Source organism: Rhopalosiphum padi, chromosome 1, assembly GCF_020882245.1.
Source record: "Rhopalosiphum padi isolate XX-2018 chromosome 1, ASM2088224v1, whole genome shotgun sequence".
Classification (NCBI taxonomy): Eukaryota; Metazoa; Arthropoda; class Insecta; order Hemiptera; family Aphididae; genus Rhopalosiphum; species Rhopalosiphum padi.
This window is the reverse complement of record NC_083597.1, coordinates 57233286-57259188: the sequence shown is the minus strand read 5'-3', so window position 1 is coordinate 57259188 and position 25903 is coordinate 57233286. Positions and strand designations below refer to the sequence as shown.

Below are 25903 nucleotides of genomic sequence, written 5' to 3'. Positions count from 1 at the left end.
ATTTAAATTACGATTTATAAAGATATATAACATGTTATTATAATAACGCATCAATACACCTACAAAAAACTTATCATGTATATTACCTATATATATATATAAATATATACACCAATACACCCATGTATACAGACATACAGTATTGTGCGACACAAACGTCGTCGAGAAACGTTTTTATAGTTGAAGTTATAAATATGACGTAAAAGTTTAGCTACCGAGAACAACAAAAATAATATAAATATATAATGCAATTTATTGAATAAAAAAAACAGTATTGTATATCGACAAATGGGCTTCGAATCAAACGTATATTATATACGTGTACATTAAAGCAAAAACAATAGAATAAATATCACGTACATCGATCGGCGTCCGCGATCCTATGTGCGAAAATAAAAAGAATGAAGAAAAACGTCCGGGGGACTGTTGTCGGCGGTCGTACGGCGAAAAAATCGTATACACGCACGGCTTTCAAAAGACGCAAACTACGCGAATACGAAAAGAACGGGTTGGAAAAACTCTGGAAAAGTCTTAAAATCGCGTGAAAAGTTTGTACATAATAAATAATTGTTTAATATTTTAACTTTCTAATTTTTTGTCCGAGGGGGGGGGATTCTTTCGTTCGGTGTGTGGGAGATGTACGGATAAGGTTCTAGAATCTTCTTTTCCTTTTTATTATTATCATATTTATTATTTGTTATTCCTAATCTTATTATTATTATTAGTATTACTATTTTTACTATTATTATAATTATTTTATTCTCATATTAACTTTTATTTAAATTGTGCGTGTATCGGCGATTGCATTATTGGGGTTTCTACGGTTTCTTGTTATCTGTTCCAGAACACGATATCGGTCCTGTGTTATCGCTAATGAACCGGGTATAAAAGGCCCGTTGAAACTAGTAGCATTGACATTCACTGTCTGTCCTCCGTCGTAGCAAGACCCACCCGAACAGACTTGCGCGATCAGGGAAGGCATCTGGCGTCTATATTTTTTTATCTTTAACATATTATGTTGCCTGCACATTACATTGCTTGTACTCGTATTATTAAATAGTGATTTTATTCATATCTATTCGTAGCTCTTACATTTCCTTAGCTCAAGCTGTAATATGCACAAGCAAAATTCGACCTTGGCCTTGTTCCGTGGACTATAATATAAGTCTGACACCGTTCGGATAGTGCATCAGTGGTTGGTTTGTTGCGTTTGCGCGAACACTAAATATTTGCATTAATGCATATTTTATTTTTTCTGTTTCCGTGTTATGCGATAAACAGTCATTCGTAGGAATACGTTATTCGTAAGTGTTCAAGTATGTTTCCCAAACAGAACATATATTCGTAAAACCCCGTTTCCCTGTGCTTTATCGTCATTGTCGACATATGCGCAGAGCTACGGCGGGTTACGTTCCGCAGAAATGACAAGTCGCGCGTACGTCGGATCTAGCGAGCATATGGCACAGTTCCAGTGACTCTTCAGAGTTCCGCGTTACGGGTGTATCGCTCTCGTTTGAGCTGCCCATATCGTGTGCCGCTGTAATGATCTGACAACGCGTGCGATTCGATTCTGATCCGATTATTCGGTGGCTGTGACGTCGTTGAATGACATACGAATTTGTTCGAAACATTGTACACATTACGAAAACGTTAAGTTATTTTTTTGGTAGTGTTTGTAAAATTGTAACGTATACCTAAAATTGTCTATTATACAAATTACAAGATCTTTTTTAGTAATACATATATCTAGGTTCATTTAGTTAAGTTTATTATTAATAAACACCTAGTAATGAATATATTTTTTTTATAGATATCCTATAAAAAATGAGCAATAAACTCAACTGTGGCCAATCGATGTTAAAAGCGAATTAGTGTAAAATTTGTTGAAAAAACACTCATAGATTTGACAACTTCTTCTTTTATATATTATTTTAATAAAAGTGAAAAATAGTTACGTTCACAATGTCTAGGATCGCAGCGGTCGCATAGAAAAAAGGTCTAGGTGTAGTCGCTGTAGCCTAACGATTGATTATATTAATTACCCATTATTATTAACCAATTTTTTTTTTCATAGTCGATATAAATATACAAATATTATGGCTCTAATAGGTTATAGGTTATAGGTATATTTTGCATCAGAAAAAACTGATGATTTACAAATTCACTACATCAAATGTTGCATTTCCAGCGTTCCGTTTAAATAAGTAGAAGGGGTACGCAAAGAAAAAAAAATAAGGCGGACTCTGTCCCCCCACGTCCTCCCCCAATTCAAGCACTGCCTTTAAACTGTAGCCAAGTAGTCAATATTATATCATTCGAAAGACATTAGAAACACGCTTTACTGCACCTATTGCACGCCTTTGCTAGGTACTACTTAATACATTTTCATTTTAATAATTACAATTTAATAAGATAATATTTACTTACGAGTCATAAAGATTATATCAATAACAATAAGTTGGCTATTTAGGTATATTATTATGTACATAGTACGAAAATATGACCCTCATTACTCATTAGTTAATTTACACTGTCTTACAAACATTTAACATGATCAATTGGCAATGGAATGTACAATATTTTCAATCCCTAAATAGGACTAAATAATTTGAAAATATATAAATTCTATAGATTACCAATTGTATATACTTTTTTAAATCATTTTCTAAGAGATGATAATGTTTTATTATACTATACATAATATTATATTCGTACTTTATTATACCTACCTGTATACTTCCTATGTGAATCGTACAGTGGTAAGTACATTTTGTGTATTGTTTTTTTTGTTTTGTGGGTTAAAAATGGATATTAAATTTACTATGAGACATGATACATTCAGTTTATTTTAATTATATATATTTTTTTTAGTTTAATATTTATTTTTATTTAAGAGAGAGTTATTTGTAAGTAGGAAAATGGTGAACCAAAATATGCTATGTCACACATGTGTAAGACTGAGACACCACATGTGGATACTACGAACTATTAACACTTTTCATTGTAGTCAGTGATTTATTATATAAATTGTTTGTAATAATTGATATATCATATAAATAAAAAGTTATTTTCAAAAAAAAAATTAAATAAATCAATATGCAATTACTTCTATTTTATTTATATTTTACAGATGTAGCAAATGATTACATAATGTTTATCAGAGAACATAACGATTCTAAGGGTATGAATTATTAATGTCAAATAATATAATACCTAACAATAATTATGATTTTAAATTATTAAGATATTTTCCCATTTAAACATGTAATTTTTTTTAAACTTTTTTGGAACCAATCTTAAACTTTTTAATTGAAGATTTATTTAATTTTATAAAGTTATAGGTACTAAAATATTATATTTACAAAATTTAAAATCTTAGTATTAAATATTAAGACTTGAAATGTAAACACAAAGTTATTTATTCATTGTTTTTATAAACAAATTAAATATTTCAAAATCAATATTTTTTTATAACTGAGCACACGGAAACAACTTATACTAAACTAAGTACAATTTATAAAAATTACAATGTTTCCATCTGGAGAATAATAAACTATTCCATAACAATAAACATGATTGTCATTTGAGCTTAAATAAGTACGAGAAGATTTGATAATAGTTCCTTCACAGGAGTATCATATTCTTTACATCGGTATACTCGCAGAGATATATTATACTAAATAGATACAATAAAATAATTTCTTGAAAAATTCTTTTTAGTCGTTACGATATGATAATAAAATAAACACTGATTCAAAAAATATATTGAGTGTAAAATATCAATTATATACGTATATAAAACAATTATTACATGTGTACAAAATACCAAAATACATAAACTGTCTCCAATACATTTATATTGGAGCGCAGTCCAGAGAATTATAATATTATAAAAGATATTTTTTAAAATGCTCAGTGTCGTATTATATAGAAATTAATTACAGGGGGGGTTAAAAAAAATTTACAATTTGAATTCCAATTATTTATACAACCAAAATCAATGCCTATACCAACCAGAAATTTCGGGGGGGTTTTATCCCCCCCACCAATATAACGCCACTGAAAATAATATTTTTTCTTTCAGATCCTATTAGGGAACACTGTGAAAATTTGACCAAAAGTATAGAGCCATTATATTAAATAAAATGCCATTTTTTTAAAAATAATTATAATTTAAAATCATATTGTATATTTTAATAATTTACATTTAAATTGATGAATGAAACTAGAAATAAATTCAAATTTGTTTTTGTTAGTTTATAGTTATCATTCAATATAATAGAATATACTCACATTATGAATAATTACGTTGTGAACTTATTATTTTAATTATATATTGTAATTTTAATGTAATCATAATTATCTTGGTTTTTCTTGGACAATCTCAGATAATATAAGCGATATATATATATAAATAACATTAATTAAACTAAGTGTTTGTAATGTAATTCAAATAATACGTATTTATACTGTAAAAATAATGAAATAAAAAGAGTTTGTTTTCAGTATTTTTAAAAACAAAAGTTGTTTACAGAATAATTCAACTATGTCACGTTTCAAAATACCTACTATAATTTATAATTGACCCAAGAAGTCCGTTGAAAAATTAGGTGACTGCAAAGATCAGTGGCATTATAAACGTGTCTAATATCAATCGGTACCTAGCTGATTTCTCTAACGAAAAATCAAATACCTTAAGTATTATATAGGTTTATTTTTTTTTATTTTGTTTCTTTAAAAATATTATTATTTTTTTTTCTGTAAAGATAAAAATATGTTTGTAGTTTTCACTATGGTAAAATGTATGTTGAAGTGTAAAATAGTTAAGAATAAGAAGTACTTGTTGTGTTCTAAAAAACTCACGAGGATAGAAAGCCTACAGGCGCATTTATATATTCTAACTTCGCATGACCCGACTTATTTAGTTTACAGTATATTCTGCGAATAATTCCATCGTCACTGTAAGTTCTCTCTATAATATAAAACGATTCGCGTATTGGTCCTTTTATTATTCTGGATAAATGGATCTCTTATAGGTTGAAAAATTGGTTGCGAAGCAACATGTTACAGCAGCGCAATTTAAGTATCATAAATAGGGCCTGAAAGTTCATGCACTAAAAACTATCAAAATATGCATGCAAATAATATGCGCTACATATGTATTTTGTTTTTATTTTACGTTAAGTTTTTTTCGTTTTTGGTAAAAATAATATTTAAAAGATGGGGAAAAATATACACAATTTTAATAAGATATAATATATTATATTTACTTCAAGAATTAAAATTTACAACTAAGGATTTTGAATATTTTGATAGGTTTTCTAATATACAAATGAACGAAAATTATCAGCCTGACCAAACAACGACCTTTATTTTATTCAGGTTTCTTATTGTACACCGGCAATACGGTTTTCAATACAAGTAGGACAAAAGGTTTGACCATCCCAAATAGTTAATTAAAAAAACTAAAAAAAATATATTAAATATATATATTTATTAATATTTTATATAAAAAAAAAAATGCTACGCTCTAAAGCACTTTTATACTTACATACATACCCATCGGTACAATTATTACAATTATACTCTTCTCATCTTGCATGTTTAATAATGTAGATAATTTTTTTTTAATAAATTAGTAGCTGTTACTTTTTATTAAATTTTAAATAAAAATCTGTTAACTTAGATTACTTAGAATTAATCAATTAAATTTATTTTAATTATATACTGTAAGACGAAAATATATATTTAAGATTTTAGAAGTTATATCATCTTGTTTTTATTTTTGAAAAATGAAAATATATCCACAGCGCAGAAATAAAATCACAAAATAGATTAAATGTCATAAATTAAACTAAATAAACTTAAATTATTAATATTACCTACTAATAATAATAATAATAATATTTATTAATTCTCCAACAAGACATATATACAATCATTATAGTATCATTGATTATAAATACTACTTATAATCAATAGTATTGTAATGTATATTATAATGTCTTATTGTTGTGCACAGATGAGATTATTTTCATAGTATATGGCCACTCCGTGTAATCTCGATGTACATTTTTGGGGACAGTTACAGTCTACAGAGCTGAATAATGTTACAGACATATATATTTTAATCTATGCGTTTTGTCAATCACAGGTGGCGAGCGGAAATAGTAACGATATTGTGACAATGATACACCATACACGATTCAAATGCTAAAAAATCAGTGATCGTTGATGGCATTACTCGTTCGCTGAGATTCCAAGACGTAAACGTGAGAATTAGCCGATCGCCACACGGGATATAATATACAACTATAGTTGCCACGGCTTAGTTGCTCCGCTTTTATAATGTCTCGAAAACTTCTTGAATTGCCTACTTTTTTCTCCTTGTATTTATATAGACTATTCTAGAATCTTTGTAATTCATACGTATTTTTACATATCCATTGCAAAAGGTCTCGATTATTTTATTTAAAAGTTTGTATTCATTTTTAAAGAAAATTAAAATCATAAATAGCCAAATAGGTATAGTACAAGTGAAAAATATTTAATTATTTACTGCAATATTTCGGTAAAATATACGACAAACGAATTATAATTTATATTATAAATAAATATATTATATTTTTTTAATTTATTGTAATACGTCATAAATAACAAATTGGATCTTGTCAATAATTTTGGGAGAACCAAAGTTAAAGTTCTCAAATTTTTTGAAATAATTGTTGCAAAAAAAAAATATAAGGATTTTATTATACCTAAATTTATTTCATACACCATACATTGTAAATTATAACAACATTATAGTTTAAACCTAAAATTACAGAGTATAATATAATTTATCTTTACTTTTATAGTATCTACCTATTGTATATTTTTATTTTTAATCATTCCTATAAGCTATCCCCTGAAACAACATTATTAATACTATAAAAATATGTAATACGAACTAAAAAATATACAACTTTTTTTATAAATGTACATTTATGACTTGTTCGTCAAATAAATATTTATCTTTCATTTTTCTAGTCGTTCGGAATAAATATTTAAGATAAGGTCCGTCGGCAGTGGCGTGGCGAGGTAAAATTTATATGTGGGCGAAGTACACTTAAAGAGGACCTTTTTAAATTTTTTTAGTAAACATTTTTTTAAGTAACAACAGTTGTTTAATAAATATTAAGATTTAGAATTTTTTAAAACAATACACTTTTGTACAGACACTTCTCCCATATTTCTCTATGGTTAATTATAAAGCCCTTTAGAACGCGAGGCCCTTTGAAGTGCGAGGCTGTGGGCAATAGCCCACACCGCCCACGCCTAGCGCCGCCACTGACGGTCGGACCCGGATGGTGTGATTTTATGACATCACACGTAAAACACAACTTATATTTAAACACGGAAGTAGGAAATTATTATCCGACAATGTGTAGACCACCAATTTTTTTTTTTTTTTAATTAAATTTCCACACAATGAAAAAATCAATTTTTTTAGTTTTTTATAGTCCTTTAATAAAAATGATAACAGATTAAAGGTAGATATTTTAATAACTGTTGTGGATAAATTGGTAGGTAATTATTTTCTATATTTTCTTTCACATATTTATTACGTAACTAGAGATACGGGTCACGGGTCACGCGTTTGACCTCGCGAAGCCGAACTCAAACAAATCTGAATATTATATAAATTTGTAAAACTTGCCTGCCTTGTCTACCTGATGTAGTTATTTGTATTTTGTTTGATCATAGAACCAGATTTTGAGAGCTTGAGTTGGTTTGATTGGACCTCTACTCTTAAAAATAATTCAGCGTACTTCTTGGCACTTTTAAATTTCACCCTTGCCCGATTTAGTAGTTTGGGTACCACAAATTTCTACACAATACTGATGGCCGATGGGTGTTCGTATATCAGTTGCGCTTTTATAACATACTAAAATTCTTGAAAATTAAAACTTATTTATTGATCAATTGATTACTGGTTAAAGTAACTGGATATAATATATTTTATAACAGTATCGGTAATTTTATGAAACGAATTATAATGTAATGTATCTGGTGTTTAATTTTGAATAATTGACGATCAAAAAATAACTTGTGAAATGAGAAAAAAATTATTTATTTATTCATTTATATCATATTATAATATTATGTATTAATATTCACAAAAAAATATGTTAGTGTTTTCATTTATTATATAATAATTATAACTAACTAATATATTTTCTTTGAGTATTGTAAAATGTTTTGCTAAAGCCACATTCCCACGACTAGTGTACTTGGCCAATATTTGGTACTGGTGGTTACTCGCCATGCCGTCGGATCGGCATACTTGTACAATTTTTTTTCGATAAAACGTCGATAAACTCAAATAACATAACTACTAAATTTTCTAATAAAAATTAGCTCAAATATTAAATTATAAAATTACAAACATAGAAAAAAAATTTAAAAAAATTAAAAAGATAAACACAAATTTAGTGCACTGATTTTGATCATGAATTCGTATGTTCGGTACTTTTATATTCTATCGGGCCGAAAACTCCTCCCCCTCCCATTTCGCCACTGAGTTGGGCTTTCAATTTTTGTTGAAAGCTATAAAATAGGGGACATGAAAATGCAGAAGACGAAACTTAAGTAGTAGGAACAGCGTGAATAGGGTACCATTGGATTACCACAGATAAAAAATAAATTAAAACATCTCTTCGAGGAATACAATGATGGCAGTAGGAATATTTCAAGTTGTTTAAATACTATATTATATTGATAATTTCAATAGAAAATGATTTACGTCATCGGATTAATTAATTTTTATAATAAGGTTTTAAAAACTCATAAAGAACATTGTATACATTTTTAAAATGTTACATAGGTATGAATACATTTTTTTATAAATTTTTAAATAACTATAAAATATTTTATACATTTTTGATATTTTGTTGAAATTCTAGCTTTAAACGTTAATAAAAAAATACTGTGACTATAGATACTTAATATTTTTTAATTGAGAAATTAACAACTTATAAGTAGCTTTATTTTAAATTTTCAAGCATTTCTAACCAAAAAATTATTATTTATCGATATTTATAAAAAAAAAATAAGTTCTCATAATTTAAATATCCTAAAAAAATTCGAAATGTGTTGTTAATAGAAAATGATAACTTAAACATTTAGTGAAAAATTCATGTACCTGCGGTTATTCGTTTTTGAGTTAGGTATACCAAAAAACAAAATTAATTTTGTCCTTAATTGGATTTTTGTACTAATTCCCATTCTTCCTTTTTTTTTATTATTTTTTTTTTTTTATTTTAACCGACTATTTTGAAAAAAAACACTGAATTATTAATTTTGATCTGTGTCTAAATCAAAAACTAGATCTAATTTTCTATTCAAAATCCATGTTCAAAATTGAAGCATGTGATATGGGCGATATGGCAGTAAAGTACAGCCAGTAATAAATAGTATATTGTAAGTTTGCCGTTTCTTTCATTTCCAGTTGTTTGCCTATCATATTATCTTACTTTTACTAAAAATCACGATTTAAGATATACCTACTCTTGTCTCTTAAACATAGACCTTATACTACGCACCAGCCACCCGCATCCACTCCGGATGTCCCGTCTACTAGTATAAGGTCTATGCTCTTAAATTATGCTAAAAATGAATAAAAATAAAAAAATTATAATTCATCAGTTTATCACTAATCACCACGATTAAAGTATATCTTTAATCGTGCTAATCACCAATTCGGAATAATAAAATAATCTTAGTGAACCACAGAATAACCACTAACCATAAAAAGTTTGTTAAAATTTGATAAATTCGTGATAACGACAACAACCTGCCAGTACCAGAAATTACTAAGATAATAAGAATATGCATTTGCAGCTATCAAATGTTATACACAGTAATTCTGTAATGCTGTACCTATAAACCACAGGAATTAATTATAAATTATAATGAATATATTTGATTAGCATTTACCATTCAGTATAAATAATTATTTCAACCTCCTGTATATTATATAGTTTGATTACGAAAGTTTTTATTTTAAAACTGATAAAATTAAAGACGACGTATGAAGTATCCGTGTACATACGATATTAAAACTTAAATTTAAATTATTGATGATTAAAACTTAAAAAAACAGGTAATTTACTGTAACATTCGCAAGTTTTTAATCTGTGTAGTATCTGTAATAGTAAAATGAGTTTTCATAGTAAAATAGTTTTAATTACGGGGGCCAGTTCAGGAATTGGTGCAGCAACTGCTATACACTTTTCCAAATTGGGAGCAAAACTAGCACTTACTGGACGCAATCTTGTCAACCTACAGAATGTAGCAGATCAATGCGAGAAAAGTTGTTCACTGAAACCACTTGTGGTTGCTGGTGATCTAACAAATGAAGATGATACTAAAAGAATTTTGGATTCTACTATTTCTCATTATAACCAACTGGATGTTTTAGTAAATAATGCAGGTATTTTAGAAAATGGAACTATTGAGTCTACATCTCTTGATCAGTATGATCGTGTAATGAATGCCAATGTGAGATCGATCTATCATTTGACCATGTTGGCTGTTCCCCATTTAGTGAAGACTAAAGGTAATATAGTTAATGTATCAAGTGTAAATGGAACCAGATCGTTTCCAAACGTATTGGCATACTGTATGTCAAAAGCAGCAGTGGATCAATTTACAAGATGTGTTGCATTGGAATTGGCACCAAAAGGAGTTCGTGTAAACAGTGTTAACCCAGGAGTTGTAGTTACAAATCTTTTAACAAGACAAGGAATGAGTCAAGAAGATTATTCAACATTTTTAGAAAAAACAAAGTTCACACACGCATTAGGAAGACCCGGTACTGTCGAAGAAGTTGCTAAAGCAATTTCATTTTTAGCTAGTGATGATGCTAGTTTCACAACAGGCGATTCAGTTTTTATTGATGGAGGAAGACACGCTATGTGCCCAAGATAAAATATTTGCTTATGATACAATATGATTTAATGGTGAAACATTTTTGTTTGTTTGTTTACTATATACCTAAATATATCTAGATGAATATAATATTTTTTAATAATTTTTTTTTTTTAACAAGGCTGATTGAAAATATATGTTTCAATTACATATCCTGGACATTATTGTGAATTTTAAATAAATATCTCATGATTGTAAGTGATTGATGAAAGTTTTATAATTTTAAGTTTCATTCAAATATACAATATATTCTAATTAATTCCTATACAAAATATTACAAGTACAAATATCCAGTGTTGTAAAGTATTTGAGTAAAAGTATTCAAATACTTTTTTTCTTCTTGAATACTTTTTTAAATACTTTTTATTTTGAAGTACTTGAATGTTTTAAATAATTTTCTTTTATTATTAAATACTTTTTTTTATTCCTTTAAATCTTAAGACAATATTTGAGGGGTATTTTAAATACTTTATTTTATAAGTATTTGAGTAATTACTCAAATACATTTAATAAAGTATTTTTTTTTTTTATTGAGATTTTAACAAAATATTTTAATATCTCGACAATTAAAAATAAAATACATACATAAAGTATTTTTTACAACTGCAAATATCATATTATATGATTATATTGAGTACCTAAATTATGTATTGAAAAGGTGGGTACAGTGTAAGTACCAAAAATTGTAAAAAATATTTCTCAATATTTAAGATTAATAACTTTTTACTGAGTTTTTGGAAATTATGATAGAATTTCTGATAAGTGATGAGTTGATTGAATCAACTTGATTCTTGTCAAGTATGCTTAGACGTCCCCTACTCGGGCTACTGTATGCACCTTATTGCAGAATTACAGACGGTTATCAGTGTTGTAGATGTTAATTTTGACTTTTACGAATAAAAAGATGTAATCTATGAAATTATTGGTTTCTTATGGTGAATATTTAATATGTTTATTTTTTATATTATATAACATTTTTACTTTAATGTTTTTGTTAAAAATGTAGTTTTCGTTAGAACACTTGTGGTGGTAATGTGGTATGGTAATTGGTAACCATTGGATTCTATCAAATCTCTCGCACAGTCCCACTTTGCTATACCGGTTTTATAGATATCGAATTTAAATGGGTAGACCATTTTTCCTTTTTGGTAATTAAAAGAATTTGTTAAATTTGTTCCATACACTTTTCAATAACACAGCTGGTTGAAAAGTGTTTAATTCAAAAATTTAATAATTATTCTCCATGCAAAAGAAGAACACAAAGTAATAATATTATTTTTATTATTATTATTATTATTATTATTATTACATATGTGTTATACTATTATGATACTATTATTTTTTCGTATTTCTTTATACTGGCCAGTTTGTCAAAAATAATAACGTTGCTATCGTCAATGAAAAGATTAGCTTGATTGTTTATTTCATGAGTATAAAAGACGAATCTTTATAAATGATATATCATTATTCTGTATTCATTACCAATCCAAACGTCTGATGGTTAACAAGCTAGCTGCCAAATCGATTATTTTTTGTCATCTTAGTTTATTTTTCTATCTTTAGACAACTTTAAACGACGTACTTAAATATTTAAGTTTTTCGCGTAAACTATATTATATGACTAATATATATATACGTATTTTTTTGTAGATTGAAGACGATTTTATTGTTAAAAAAAATTCAAATTTAAAAATCAAATCATCAATCGTTCATAATTATTTTATTGGCATTTATAATTATAGCACAAGCCGGAATATTTTCAAAAACGACAAAACAGGCTCTAGTTATTAGATATAATTATTAATTAAATGGCGCCAAGTCTTAGGCGATTAGATTTTGTTTTGTAATCTCACAATAAAATGTTAATTACAATAAATAATTAATAGCCCCATAAGTTTTAATGTGTTTTTTTATAACACTAAACTATAAATGTTAAATTTTTGAAATCATAAATAACTATTAGGTCTGTCAGCAATCATGATTTTATTATTATTACATAACGTTTATGATATAAATAGGGATATATTCTTTAAAATCATGGAAAACACAAAAATTAAGGACTTATCGTCGAGGACTTAATACATTAAGGCAAAAATAAACACAGCTAACTGCCTTTCTTATATTGCCATATTTTATTATGCTCTTCCGTATAATAATTTGTAATGTTTTTTTTTAAAGGAACTGGAAAATAACAAAAAAGAAGCGAGAATGCTAATGAATGAAATAAGAAACCTATCAATAAAATAGTGGAACAAAAGGAGACACGTCTCGTACAATCTAACATTACCACACACGAAGTCAACGCATGGCAGGCAATGTATACAGATTTATCTTATAGTTATGGGATACTAAAAAAAATAATTAAAAAAGGTGCTGCACCACCTATAGCAGGAATTACTAATAATTTTAATATCACAAGTGGGACGTATCATGGGAATATTATTATAAATTGTAACCACAGTAATACGTCCTATTTGTGATATTTAAATTAGCATTTCCTGCTATAGAGTTCGGTGGAGCAGCACCTTTTTTAAAAACATTTTTTAGTGTCCCATAACTTTGAGATAAACCTGTATATATCGCCTGCAATGTGTTGACTTCGTGTTGTGTAATCACAAATTAAGATATATCTTAATTCGTGGTGGTAATGTTAGATTGTACAAGTGTCTCCCCTTGTTCCACTATTTTATCCCGTTTATCGTTTAAGTCTGGGGCACACTTCATGCGTAGAATCATTTTGCAGACATGCTGTTTATTTAGTCATGATTGCAAGTATAAAAATTAGGGCCACTAGACTGCAGCGTAATCTACCGGTTTTCTCTTGAACCAAACACATCCACTGGGACCACGGTATAGAAGATACCGTGCTGGGACAACTGTTTAATGTTTACATCATGAATATACGGCCGTGCGTATACCTCTATAACCTACCGTGATTTACATGTACACTAAATTGATATATTTGTTATATTATGTTTCTTTTTCTAATAAAATAAGTTCTAAACAAATAATGCGTTGTATTCATATTTTTATTTTTATCATACCAAAAAATTAACATCAGCACAAGGAAATTGGGTTTAAAAAGAAATCCATTAAACATTCTTACAAACATATATATGTTATTACAATGAAAAAAATATTATAAATAGTTATAATGTGAATGCTTGTCAATTGTCATACATGCAAATCATTAATATTTAAATCCTAATCAAATTTAAGGTAATCTATTTGAATGTTTCGAGTTGCTTTTATTGTTGAATACCTATTACATTATATACATTATTATATTATCACATTATATAAATGTATCACATTATATACATTTATGATAAAAAAAAATCAAACTAATAATAACATATACTATATCATACTGACGTATTTAAAATAAAATAAGAATGATAAAAAAATAAATAGTATACGGGTCGCTTTCGTAAAAATATTATTTATAAAGGTAAACATAATCTTAATTTATTCACTTAAGCTTAAACAAACCATAATAATATTTGGTATTCACTAGCTCATAATCATTATTTTATATATATATATATCAGTTATATACTTGATGAATGATAATATTACCTATTGTAACTAAGATATATCGATAGCTAAGTACAAAATAGTTCATTTTTGTCTTGCAAATTTTCAAAATACTCCAATCTAGAATACCTAAATACAATTTATCACATTTCTCATAACAATCTAAAATAACTTGTTCTTTAACTTTTAAATTTTTTTCTAAAACATTATTTATTTTTAATTTGTTAAATTTTACTATTTTCTTTAAGCTATATTTCTTTAAGGCTTCACATTTTGATTGACTACCAATTCTGATAAGCTTGTCAGTTATTTTTAAGATACCTTCTAATAATGTAAGATTATTATTACAAATAACAGCAATAGGATTTTTTAGTCGTCCTGTTGTATACACATTTTCAATCATTGCTTTTACAACTCGCTGACCAATAAATGTTTTTCCTGAGCCTGGAACACCTTGAATTAAAACATACTTATGAGTCAATGTTGCTTTTAACGCTTCATACTAACTACTCTCTTATTGCAAATAAATTTCTGTAGGCCATTCTTCATCGTTCAAAATACTAAATTTGTAATCATCAATATCATATTTTTGATAATTAATGTCATTTAAGTATTCAGGTGCACAGTGTTTGTTTTTGGCAAAAACTATATACTCTTTCAGTGGAAATGTATGTGAGTTCATCTGTTGAAGAGCTTTGAGTGTCCAATTGTAAGGTACATAAAATTGTTCACATTGTGCCATAGATAAAACCATGTTTGGTCTTATATCAATGTTATCAAGCATTTCTATCAATAATATGCCTTGTTTTAAGTATTCTATGTCATCTTTTAGCACGAGTCTAGCAAAAATTTTTTCATGCTTTTTATATATTTTTTTTCTATATAGTCCACGAAAGTCGACTTTCTTCTCGTACTATCAACAATATTATTATTATCGTTTTGACCGCGGTCTTGTATGGAAGAATTTAATACTAAAATATGTGACCGTGATTTGGTTATATTTTTATCATCAGATTGAAGATCGTGTTTATCACAACGTGGAATTCTCCTCCAAATTTGAAATATTCTTATCAGTCGTCATAGGTATTTCCACTTTTCGGCTTTTCACATCCCGAAGTCGTTTTCTTCGTTTATACTTTCTATACGTGCTACGTTCGGACTGCGAAGGTCGGTATTGCTCGGCGTTTAAAACTGGACGTCATTTTTTTTTTCTAATCAAACGTACACTGTGTTTCAGGTAAGATTTTTTATACGTGTTGTTGAAGTTCAAAGGTAATTGCTGTTGACATGTCGACGACTGTGTCTTGTCCGGATTATGGCAAAGTTTTCAATGACAATATACACGGACACATTTTGCTCCATCCGCTTTGTGTGAAATTCATCGATACGCCTGAATTTCAAAGATTGCGTAACATCAAACAGCTCGGTACTACATATTTAGTCTACCCATGTGCGAGCATTAATCGATTTGAACATTCTATTGGGTAATTAATTTTAGTTTTACATTTATTTTTAGCATTACCTTAATATTTATTTATTCATAATCATATATAATATATTGTGGGAATTTAATAAAAAGGTTTATATTCTATTCAGAAAAGAGTACACCGGGGCACCAACATATCCATTTCCACTATTGGCACTGCTATCTTCATACAAAAATCGATTTATTTTGAATAAAGCATAATATAGTATAGTAGACTATTCTCTTTTAAATTGAATATTTTACTGTATGTTATTGTCTAAAATATAGATTTTTTAAGTTTTAATAATCACTGTAACCATATTTGATGCAAAAATTAAGAATATGTGCTATAAAAACTGAGTAATATGACCATAAGAAACTTACAATTTAATACTGTCTATGCTCTTCTATACAATTTGGAAACTAGCAAATAGTGTGTTTGATTTTAATGCCATAATACTATAAATATTTTTTCTTTTTAAAACTGTTTTCAGTGTTTGTTATTTAGCTGGACAAATGATAGAAGCTTTATGTCGAAATTCAGGTGATGATATTAATGTTTCTCCAGAAGAAAAATTGTGTGTTGAATTAGCAGGTCTTTGTCATGATCTTGGACATGGTCCTTTGTCTCACAGTTGGGAAAGATATCTTAAAGCATCTGGAGTCAATTGGAAGGTACAGCATTTTGTAATACTTAATACAATTAATAATAATATATTTATTTAATCATATAACAAAGGTGAAATATCAAATAATGTTATCTAATATGTATTTTTAATTTAACCAAATAGTATATTATAATATACAAAGTTGTTTGTGCATATTATGTATTTTAACTAAAACTATATTAATTGTTTATTGATACATATTATTCAAGCATGAAGAAAGTTCAACTGAAATGCTTAAATATATTATACAGAAGTATGATTTAGAAAAAGAGCTTAAAAAGTATGGACTTAATGTGGAGTATCACGTTGAATTGATTTGTGAATTTATTAGAGGAGAAGGAAAGTTATTAGTAGTAAACCATTTCTTATATCAGGTAAATCAGTTTATAATTTATTATTAATACAAATTATAGATAACCAAGTAAATTTATTTTCAGGTTGTATCAAATAAAGATAATGGTATTGATGTTGATAAATGGGATTACTTTTTACGTGATGGAAATTGTTTAAATTTAAGCATATCATTTGATTATAAAAGATTGATACAGTTTTCTAGAGTAGTTGTAGATCCTAATTCAAACCAACCAAAACAAGTTATAGCTTTCAGAAATAAAGAGGCTAGAAACATATATGACATGTTTAGAGTGAGATCAGATTTACATCTGAGAGCTTACCAACACACAGCGGTTCAAAATACAGAGTTGATGTATGCAAATTAAATACTTATTAAGATTAATTTTGTACATTTTAGAGGACGATACAACCACATGTGTTATCTCCATCTTACAAATATAAAACTTAGCAAAAATTGTTTTGCATGGGAAAGAACAGAGAAGACTAAAGTCATAACTAAGAAACAAACATTTTCCACTTAAAGAAAAAAACATTATCTGTAAAATATCATTTTTATTTTTTTGGTATACCTTGAACGAAAACAATTCTTATTGTTTCAATATCCATTATTTTAAAAATTAAATAACTTTTTAGTAGTTCCGATAATGAAAAAAAATAAAAATGATATTTTACAGACATAGTTTTCCTTTTTATTGGGTGAAAATTTCGTTTTTTTATGATTACTGTAACCTTTTTAAGTATTTCCTGTGCAAAATAGTTTTTGGTATGTCTTATATTTGTAATACAGAGATCACTGATGCGAGTGTAGTGTCCTTAAGATATTACATACATAAACTATAACATATTATGATTATATTTAATTTTTAGTGTATGGTAACTGTAGATACCATTTGATAATTTTGTTCGTAAATTTATTTTATAAAATAACTTGAATTCTGTATCGTTGTAATTAAAACATTATTATTTTTTTTAAATTTTAGGTGCATTGATGTGTTATTAAAAGCAGAAAATTATTTCACTATACAAATTCCGTCTGGTACCAAGTAAGTTTTGTTCAATAATAATTTGACTTTTCTATTGATTTTATAGAAAAATTATATTATTTAGTTGTTCAATTTAAAGTTTTATTTTAAAGAATTACAGTTCATTAGCTTTTCAATATCAATTAATATTTGTGAATTTTATACTTTACATTTTTAGTAAAATGAATTAATAATTAATTAATTAATTAATTTAGATATACATGTATTTTTATGTATTACATTGTAGTACTTAGCATTTATAATTATTAAAATTAAATTAGTTAATGTATATCAATAATTATACACTAAATGTGTTAAATAATTTAAATAATCATAACAGTTATAACCAATGGTTTAAATATATCTGATCTATGTATGTAAAACTAAAAAAAAAAATATATTTAAATATTTAAAATTCATAAACATCCTAACCTTATATAAATTTATTATGAGTTATGACTATTACATAATAAAATACATGTATTTGTATTTATGTATTATTCTCTTTATTTATTTAAACATAAGTAATAATTAAATAATTAAATTAAACTAAGAATATATATTTTTTTAGGTTTGGTTTGAATGAAGCTCATACAAATATTGAAGCAATGTCTCGTTTAACTGATCACATACTGTGTGATATTCAGTATAGCGATGACCCAAAATTAGAAGAAGCCAAAAGTTTATTAAACAGATTACATACAAGACATCTATATCAATTTATTGGTTCTTATAATTTAATATTTGTGAGTATAATGTTAAATTTATATTTGTTTTATATTTGTTTGTTAAGGATAAATTAAATACAGCGAGATCTCATAATAATGAATAATGAGGAAATTACACAAATTGTTATTGGAAACTATTGTTGAGAAAAAATAGTAGAAAATAATGTTCAATACATTTAAATTGTTGTCTCAACTTGCACATCCGCAAAAAATTAATAAAGAAAAATTCTTGCATGTTATTTTATCCATTATTGTCTGATTAATGGTTATGATATATAGATATCAGAAAACATAAAGATTTTGAGACTTATAAATTATAATGTAAATATTAAATAATTATAGGCTAATAGACACCATGAAAATAATTTTAATTAATATTATTCAATATTCATTAAATTAATACTGGTAATAGCAATAATATTACTTTTAAATGATTTTTAAAGATTAACAAAGAAATTTATAACAAGTCTATTGATGTTGAAAATTTAAAACAAAATCTTAAGAATGAATTGCAAAAACAATTTGGTATTGAATTTGGCATTACAGCTACTTGGCTAAATTGTGGATATCCATTAATAAATCCATTAGAAAAAGTATTATTCTTCAAGAAACCATTATGTAACAATACATCAGTTATATTGGATGATACACCTTATCAAAATGTATATCCTATGAATGAGTAAGTTATAGTTAAGTATTTTAATTGTATATTTTTATTGTTATTTTATTTGGTATTAAACATTATCACACATCAATTAATATACACATGGGACAAAACTACAAACATAGAAAGCCATTCAATTATTTTAAATTTAATTGAACTATCAGTGTAGGGGTCTGTGTTTTCTAGCTTTTTATATTTTATGAATCGCTTAGAAAAACTTGATCAGTCGTGGACCAACCTCTATTATACATTTTAGGATAAAATCAAATCAATGAAAACTGTATCCAATTATAATTTGTAGAGAAAATAAAAAACTTATGTTTGCAATTGATAAACACTTATTACTGGCATACTCGATACTCATTCAATCATAGAGATAAAATAAAGAAATTATTCTCAGTTTTAGTTATTTGTTCTGCACACTGACATATTCAAATGTTGACCACAATCAAAAATTAAATTAATTAGTATTCCATTATACACATAAGTATATAATATATTTGATTATTTGAATGTTCTAAAGTTTATTTTATGATGTTAGGACTCAGGAGTATTATTTTTTTGTTACATCAAAATGTATTTATTTTTTAATTAGTGAGTTAAAACTGTTTTTCAAATTAAATAAATAATCATTAGCTCTACAGTTCACTTAAGACTGCCAACGGACTTACAGACCACTAGACACTGGTTGGGTTCATTATTATAGCTTATAAATAATCAAAATTATTATCAACTTATATACACTAGTAAAATTTTAAAACATAATATTTGACTTTTAATCATCTAGTGAAAAACGAATAAAAAATATACGAAATATTAACCATTAGGGTAATGAGGCAAAACAATAAAAGTTTGATAGAGAATAAGATAACATAAATTTATGTAAATTTAACATATTGGCTTTTTATTGATTGATAGAATATTGGTATTGTGTATTTTATCTTTAAATTTGATAATTTTAAAAACATTCATACAATAAATATTCATTAGTAAATTTTAATTTGAAAATAGAACAATCTATATCCATTAATTTTTGTGTATCAAATAAAATGTACATGTTCAGTATTAGAACTAATACAATTTGATGAATTTGAAATGCATTGAGCTATTTTTGTGTGGTATTAAGTTATGTATTTTATACAGTTATTATATATTTATATCGCACTATCATTAATAAGTCATTATTTTTTTCCAGATTAGAGTTTTTTAAACGAGATATCAATGTATTTAGTAAATCACTTAAATTAAAAGATAGTCAGCTTAAAGAAATTGATCTTGCTTGCAATTTATTTTTAAAGGATTTCAGGCCATAATGTAAGTTAGTTTATATAATATTTATCTTATTTTTAGACAAAAAATAAAATATTATCATATTACTATATTTTTATTATAACCAATTCAGTATTAAATTGAAATTATATTATTTAATGTTATTATTTTATTACAATTTCATAATAATTATATAATAATAATATAATATAATATAGTATTAACAATGCACTCATATTTGTTATATTTTTATAAATAACTATTTACTACATCAGCAAAATTAATTTATTATTGTTTAATTTATAGTTTCTGGTTCAAGTATACATTCAATTTAAATACTATGACTAAACATTACACCAGATCAAAGAATATTAAGATTCAATATATATTAATAATAAGAATAAATAATGTATTACGCTTACATTAAGTCAATATTGATTAAATTAAATAGATCACTAATCGAAGTATGCATCTAATATTATCTTTTATTTTATTTTATAAAATATCAATTAATTATAATATTATATTTTTATAAATAAACATAATGACATTGTTATATTTTAATTTATAATCATACTTTTGTTAAAACTAATTATATTTTGCTTAATATTTATTTTATTTGTAACCACTGATCTATGATGCTAGTTGTGATAATAGCTTTTAATAAATTATGTTATTTATTTTAAAACCATTATTTATATTTATTATTTACAAATTACAATTGTTTTGATTTTTTTATTACAATTACACTTTATTTTATTTATTTTAAAAATGTTAATAACAAAAAGTATGTTAACATTTTACTTTGTGTGTGCCATTTTTTTAATTTTAACTTCAGGTATTGTAATATTTTTTTTCTAATGTTTTAGCATAATATAAAGCACATGCTCATCATCAAGCCTTCAGTCTTTGTCTTTTAATGGTCTTTAATACATTTGATTATAAAACAATCTGCACTTTATCTATATTTCTCAACCCTGAATTTTTAAGTTATAAGTACAATAAAAATAATTACAAAATACAGCGCTATTTTAGAACTGGTCATTAATATATTACAAGACGTATCATTGGAACTTTATTAAGTTCGAAAACATGTTGTGTAGTTGTTGGAAATACTAGAAAGCAATAGAATATAAATGCAATATAATCTTTGATTTATTTTTTACTAAATCAAAATGTATAAAAAATTATTTAAGTTTAACTATTATTTGCCCCAGAATTACTGGGAAAAAAATAGCCATGTAAAACTCTGCAAGGCTATTATTGAGCATAGGAGTACACACAGATGCAGCAGAAGGTTTGTGTACTGTATATGCTACATTTTTTGCGTCGTTGATTGGTCTGTGGGTTGTAGTGGTGCAAATTATAGCCGCTTAGCAACGTAGACGTCTTTTTTAATTTGATTAAATCTGAACTAGTCATGTTACTAAAGTCGCACGCATCTAAACATATCCGATCAATTTTAATTTAAAGCTAAAAGCTACCTACATAAAATATTCCAAATATTGATAATTCTTCAGAAAACCGCTCGTTTAAGATCTCAACTAGGGCAATTTTTCCGAAACTGGAGTGCATTGAAGAATGGTTCATAAAATCAATGACTGAGCAAGACACGTATTCTACCAAGGGAAGTGGATTTACCCTACAGTATATTGATGGATTATTATTAGGCATAATAGGCGTATATAAATATATGCCGATGTCCGGGTCATCTTACATTCCGTTCCGTTTGGTTAAAATTTTCGAAAAAAATAATCCAACCGTATTTGTTAAAGTTTCAGGCAAGAAATCAAGCAATCACCGCAAAAATTCTCAAAGTATGAAGTATTTCCGTTAAAGGTGACAAATCAAGAAAAGGCAGATCATTTCGATCTGTCATTAATAATCAACGGAGATAATTTTATCGGCATTTATAATTGTTCCCGACTCACAGAAAACCCGACTTAATCACCAAATTATTTTTTATAAACGGCGCATCACATTATTTGAATCACGATACTTGAAATAACAAATATGAATTAAATAGTTGGACGCGGTTCGAACAACACATGCTGATATGTATATGTGGAACACATAAGCCTATCCTACTCCAGATGCCTGCTCCCGGAATCCGGGACCCGGATCATAATTAGAATTTAACGTATGAAATAAAACTCAACGACACCCGATAGTTATAATAGTTATATATATGTATATATATTTAAAAGCAATACTTAAAAAAAACTGAAGAAATTTGGGGAAATAATACAAAAGCTATTCAAAAATACTGTAGTAGGCGATGAGTTATGATTTTTTGGTCAAAGCAAATAATGACATTCTCGCGGATTGTCTGATGCCACTTTTCTACCAATTGTATGGGCAACTAAACCTTTATCAGAAGCAAGAACAACCAGTGAGCCAGAATCTTTCCATAGCCACTATAACGCTCAGTTTTATACATCTCATCTATCTACTTACCAAGTTATACAAATTTTATTGGATATTCAAAGCGAATCTTATTTAAAAATATATAATACAAAACAGCGAAATATTAAAAAGACTCGTGAAGAGTAAGAAGAAAATATTACATTTATAATAAATACTCAGAAAAAAATAAAAATAATGAGATATCTTTTAAATTATTTGCTGACATTAGGACCATGTTTTTGTGCTAAAAGGTTTTGAGAACTTAATTTCTGTTATATATATATATATATATATATTTTTGACGCGTATTAATAAATCACTGTGATGTAAGTATTATTTTTATTTTTATATTTTTTGACTACCTACGTGTTACATTATTATTAATGTTGGTAAATTTTTTGAATTTATATTTATTTAATATTTGTGTTTGTTCAAAGAAAAAAGGTAAAAAAAAAGTGGGCAAGTGGGTATCGCTCTGTTGTATAGTAGAGATGGAGAGTACTGAGTAGATCACTGGTCACTATAATGGATGTGTTAAATTTGAATGCAATGACAGGTATCATTGTATTCGAAAAACGATTCTGAACGGAGATGATTTGTTAATCAACGATTTTCGCGGTTTTGATATATTTTGTAAACATTTGAACTTTAAATGCTCATAAACGAAAATTGTGAATAACGATTTTTTATTTTTTTTTACTATGATAAATAAAACTTATAATAAACCTTGCAGTATTACATTTTAAAGATTTTTTGGATAGCCAAATTTTTTTTATCGGCATTTTAAGAAAAAAAAACTTAAAAAAGTCGAAAATTTCAATTGTCTATAAGTAGCTTAAAAAAGGTCAAAATATAAACATTTGGTGAAAATTTCAAGTATTTACAACGATTCGTTTTTGAGTTACAGCAAAATCAAAAAATCGATTTTGTCAAAAAGTGGTTATGCATAAAAATTCCCGTTTTTCCGTTATTTTTTCAGGGTTTTTCCCAACGCTTTTGAAAACTACTGGAAATTATCAACTAGATGAATTTTCCTTTTCAAAGAGGGGCTGAAGTCAAAAATCGAAGCATTATTACTACTCCAAAACGTGATGACCGACACAAAAAAAAAAACACACATCATTGTAAAATCAATACATTCATCACTCCGTTCAGAATCTAAAAGGTGCGCAATCGTGTTGTATTTTCTCAAGTATAAAAAGGTAAAAAGTGGGCAATCGTATTGCACCGATATGTATAGAGGTATACAATTTACACGTTTAATTTAATTAATAAATAATTTTTCGAGCAAATTTATTAATTTTTTTTTCACAAGAACCTTCTTCTGACAATAAAAAATATAACAAAAAAAAACCCATGATGCCGTGACCAAGGGAAATGAGGACGTATATACTGTATAGATTTACTTTAAATTTTTTATCGGTAAAATAGTTTTAATATTTTTTAATTTCCATCAGGTTTTGTGGTGTAAGAAATTTCCAAGTTCTTAATGTATGATTACTATTATAATACCTATGCAAAATCATTATGGTGATAACATTGAGCTCATGTACACAAATACAGGTAAATTATTAAACTATCATCATTTTTATATATTATTTATATTATTGTAGATTCACTGGTATACTTTATTTTAACCGATGACTTTTATAATGACTGGGCGAATAATTCCAACTTTCTTGATAATGGACACTTCAAATTTGCCAAAAGACCACTAATGTTACATTTCCGAACGAAAAAAGATTCCTGGATTATTTTCTGACGAGACAAAAGGCGCTATTATGATAGAGTATTGTGCACTCTGCAGTCCGCACTAAGTCCTATGTATTCAAGATAAATGGAAAGGAGAATATCAAGGCAAAAGAAATACATGTGCATGTCGCATGTGGCTAAGAACCACACGAGCTTTCAAGATCATAAACGGTGTTTATTTAAAAATCATTAAATCCAATAAATTAACCTATAATAGTTTTGACAACAAAAGGTTATAGTTGAAGACAAAGTATATAACCTAGCTCACAGACACTACTCTTTAGAGTGAGTATATAATATATATATATATGTTTATTTTAAAATAATTTTACTTTAAAAATTCGAATTTTATAAGGAAACTGAAACACTTGAACAAGCAGAAGCCGAATTAAATAGTTAGTTTTTTATTTTATTAATATTTTTTCTGTAGACATTTTTATTTTGTAGATATTATTTTTTCATATGTCGTGATGCAGTGAATACGTTATACGTCAAAGCTTTAGTCATTATCGACCGGTTCATTAATTGCATGGCTGTTTCGATCGTTTGCACTGAAACCGATAGAGCCGTCCGGTGATAACGACAACTACGTAGTCGTATTACCCACACCTCTGGCAATGCTTTTTCCGATGGACTTACCTATGAATCATCATCCCCACTCCTGACTCAGCAAATACCGATGAACACTAACACACTGTCACAAGTGTGCTGGGCGATGTATGTTAAATATGACCTGAACCTAGGGAATTGCTGTGCAATATAACTTGTTTATTATTGTAAAAAAAAATTATCATCATGAAAATAATACCATTGAGTCATACTCAATGATGATACTATTTATCGAGGTTTATAGATTATACAGAATATAGTATAACCTATAAACCTTGACTATATATAAAGTCAGGGAGTCACCGTCTGCTCATCATTCGCTTTTGTTTCACTGTAGTGTCATGAATCGTCCCGCTTGTTCGTGTTTACAATAAAATTGTGTTAGACGAACAGTACGTGTACGAAAAGGAATCGATGAACGCGCAAATCATTGCTGGTAGTACCGAGGACACTACCGC

General features: G+C 27.0%; 2 protein-coding genes across 6 annotated transcripts; both read left to right on the top strand.

Moving 5' to 3' along the window:
* Window positions 1-9905: 9905 nt before the first annotated feature.
* On the top strand, window positions 9906-11063 carry LOC132917675 (3-oxoacyl-[acyl-carrier-protein] reductase FabG-like). Its single transcript, XM_060978523.1, has one exon. The coding sequence runs from the start codon at window positions 10201-10203 to the stop codon at window positions 10969-10971; it is 771 nt and encodes a 256-aa protein (XP_060834506.1). The 5' UTR covers window positions 9906-10200; the 3' UTR covers window positions 10972-11063.
* Window positions 11064-14851: 3788 nt separating this feature from the next.
* LOC132917513 (deoxynucleoside triphosphate triphosphohydrolase SAMHD1) lies at window positions 14852-21576 on the top strand. 5 transcript variants are annotated; one of them, XM_060978287.1, is made up of 11 exons: window positions 14852-15222; window positions 15395-15675; window positions 15746-15992; window positions 16468-16648; window positions 16851-17015; window positions 17079-17347; window positions 17976-18038; window positions 18589-18763; window positions 19189-19424; window positions 20605-20723; window positions 20985-21576. In XM_060978287.1, the coding sequence occupies exons 3-10, from the start codon at window positions 15796-15798 to the stop codon at window positions 20720-20722; spliced, it is 1404 nt and encodes a 467-aa protein (XP_060834270.1). In that variant the 5' UTR covers window positions 14852-15222; window positions 15395-15675; window positions 15746-15795; the 3' UTR covers window position 20723; window positions 20985-21576. The 5 variants fall into 5 exon arrangements, with proteins under 5 accessions (XP_060834270.1, XP_060834271.1, XP_060834272.1 ...); XM_060978288.1 differs by lacking the exon at window positions 14852-15222 and having other exon boundaries at window positions 15297-15675; window positions 15774-15992; XM_060978286.1 differs by lacking the exon at window positions 14852-15222 and having other exon boundaries at window positions 15299-15675.
* The last annotated feature ends 4327 nt before the right edge of the window (window positions 21577-25903 follow it).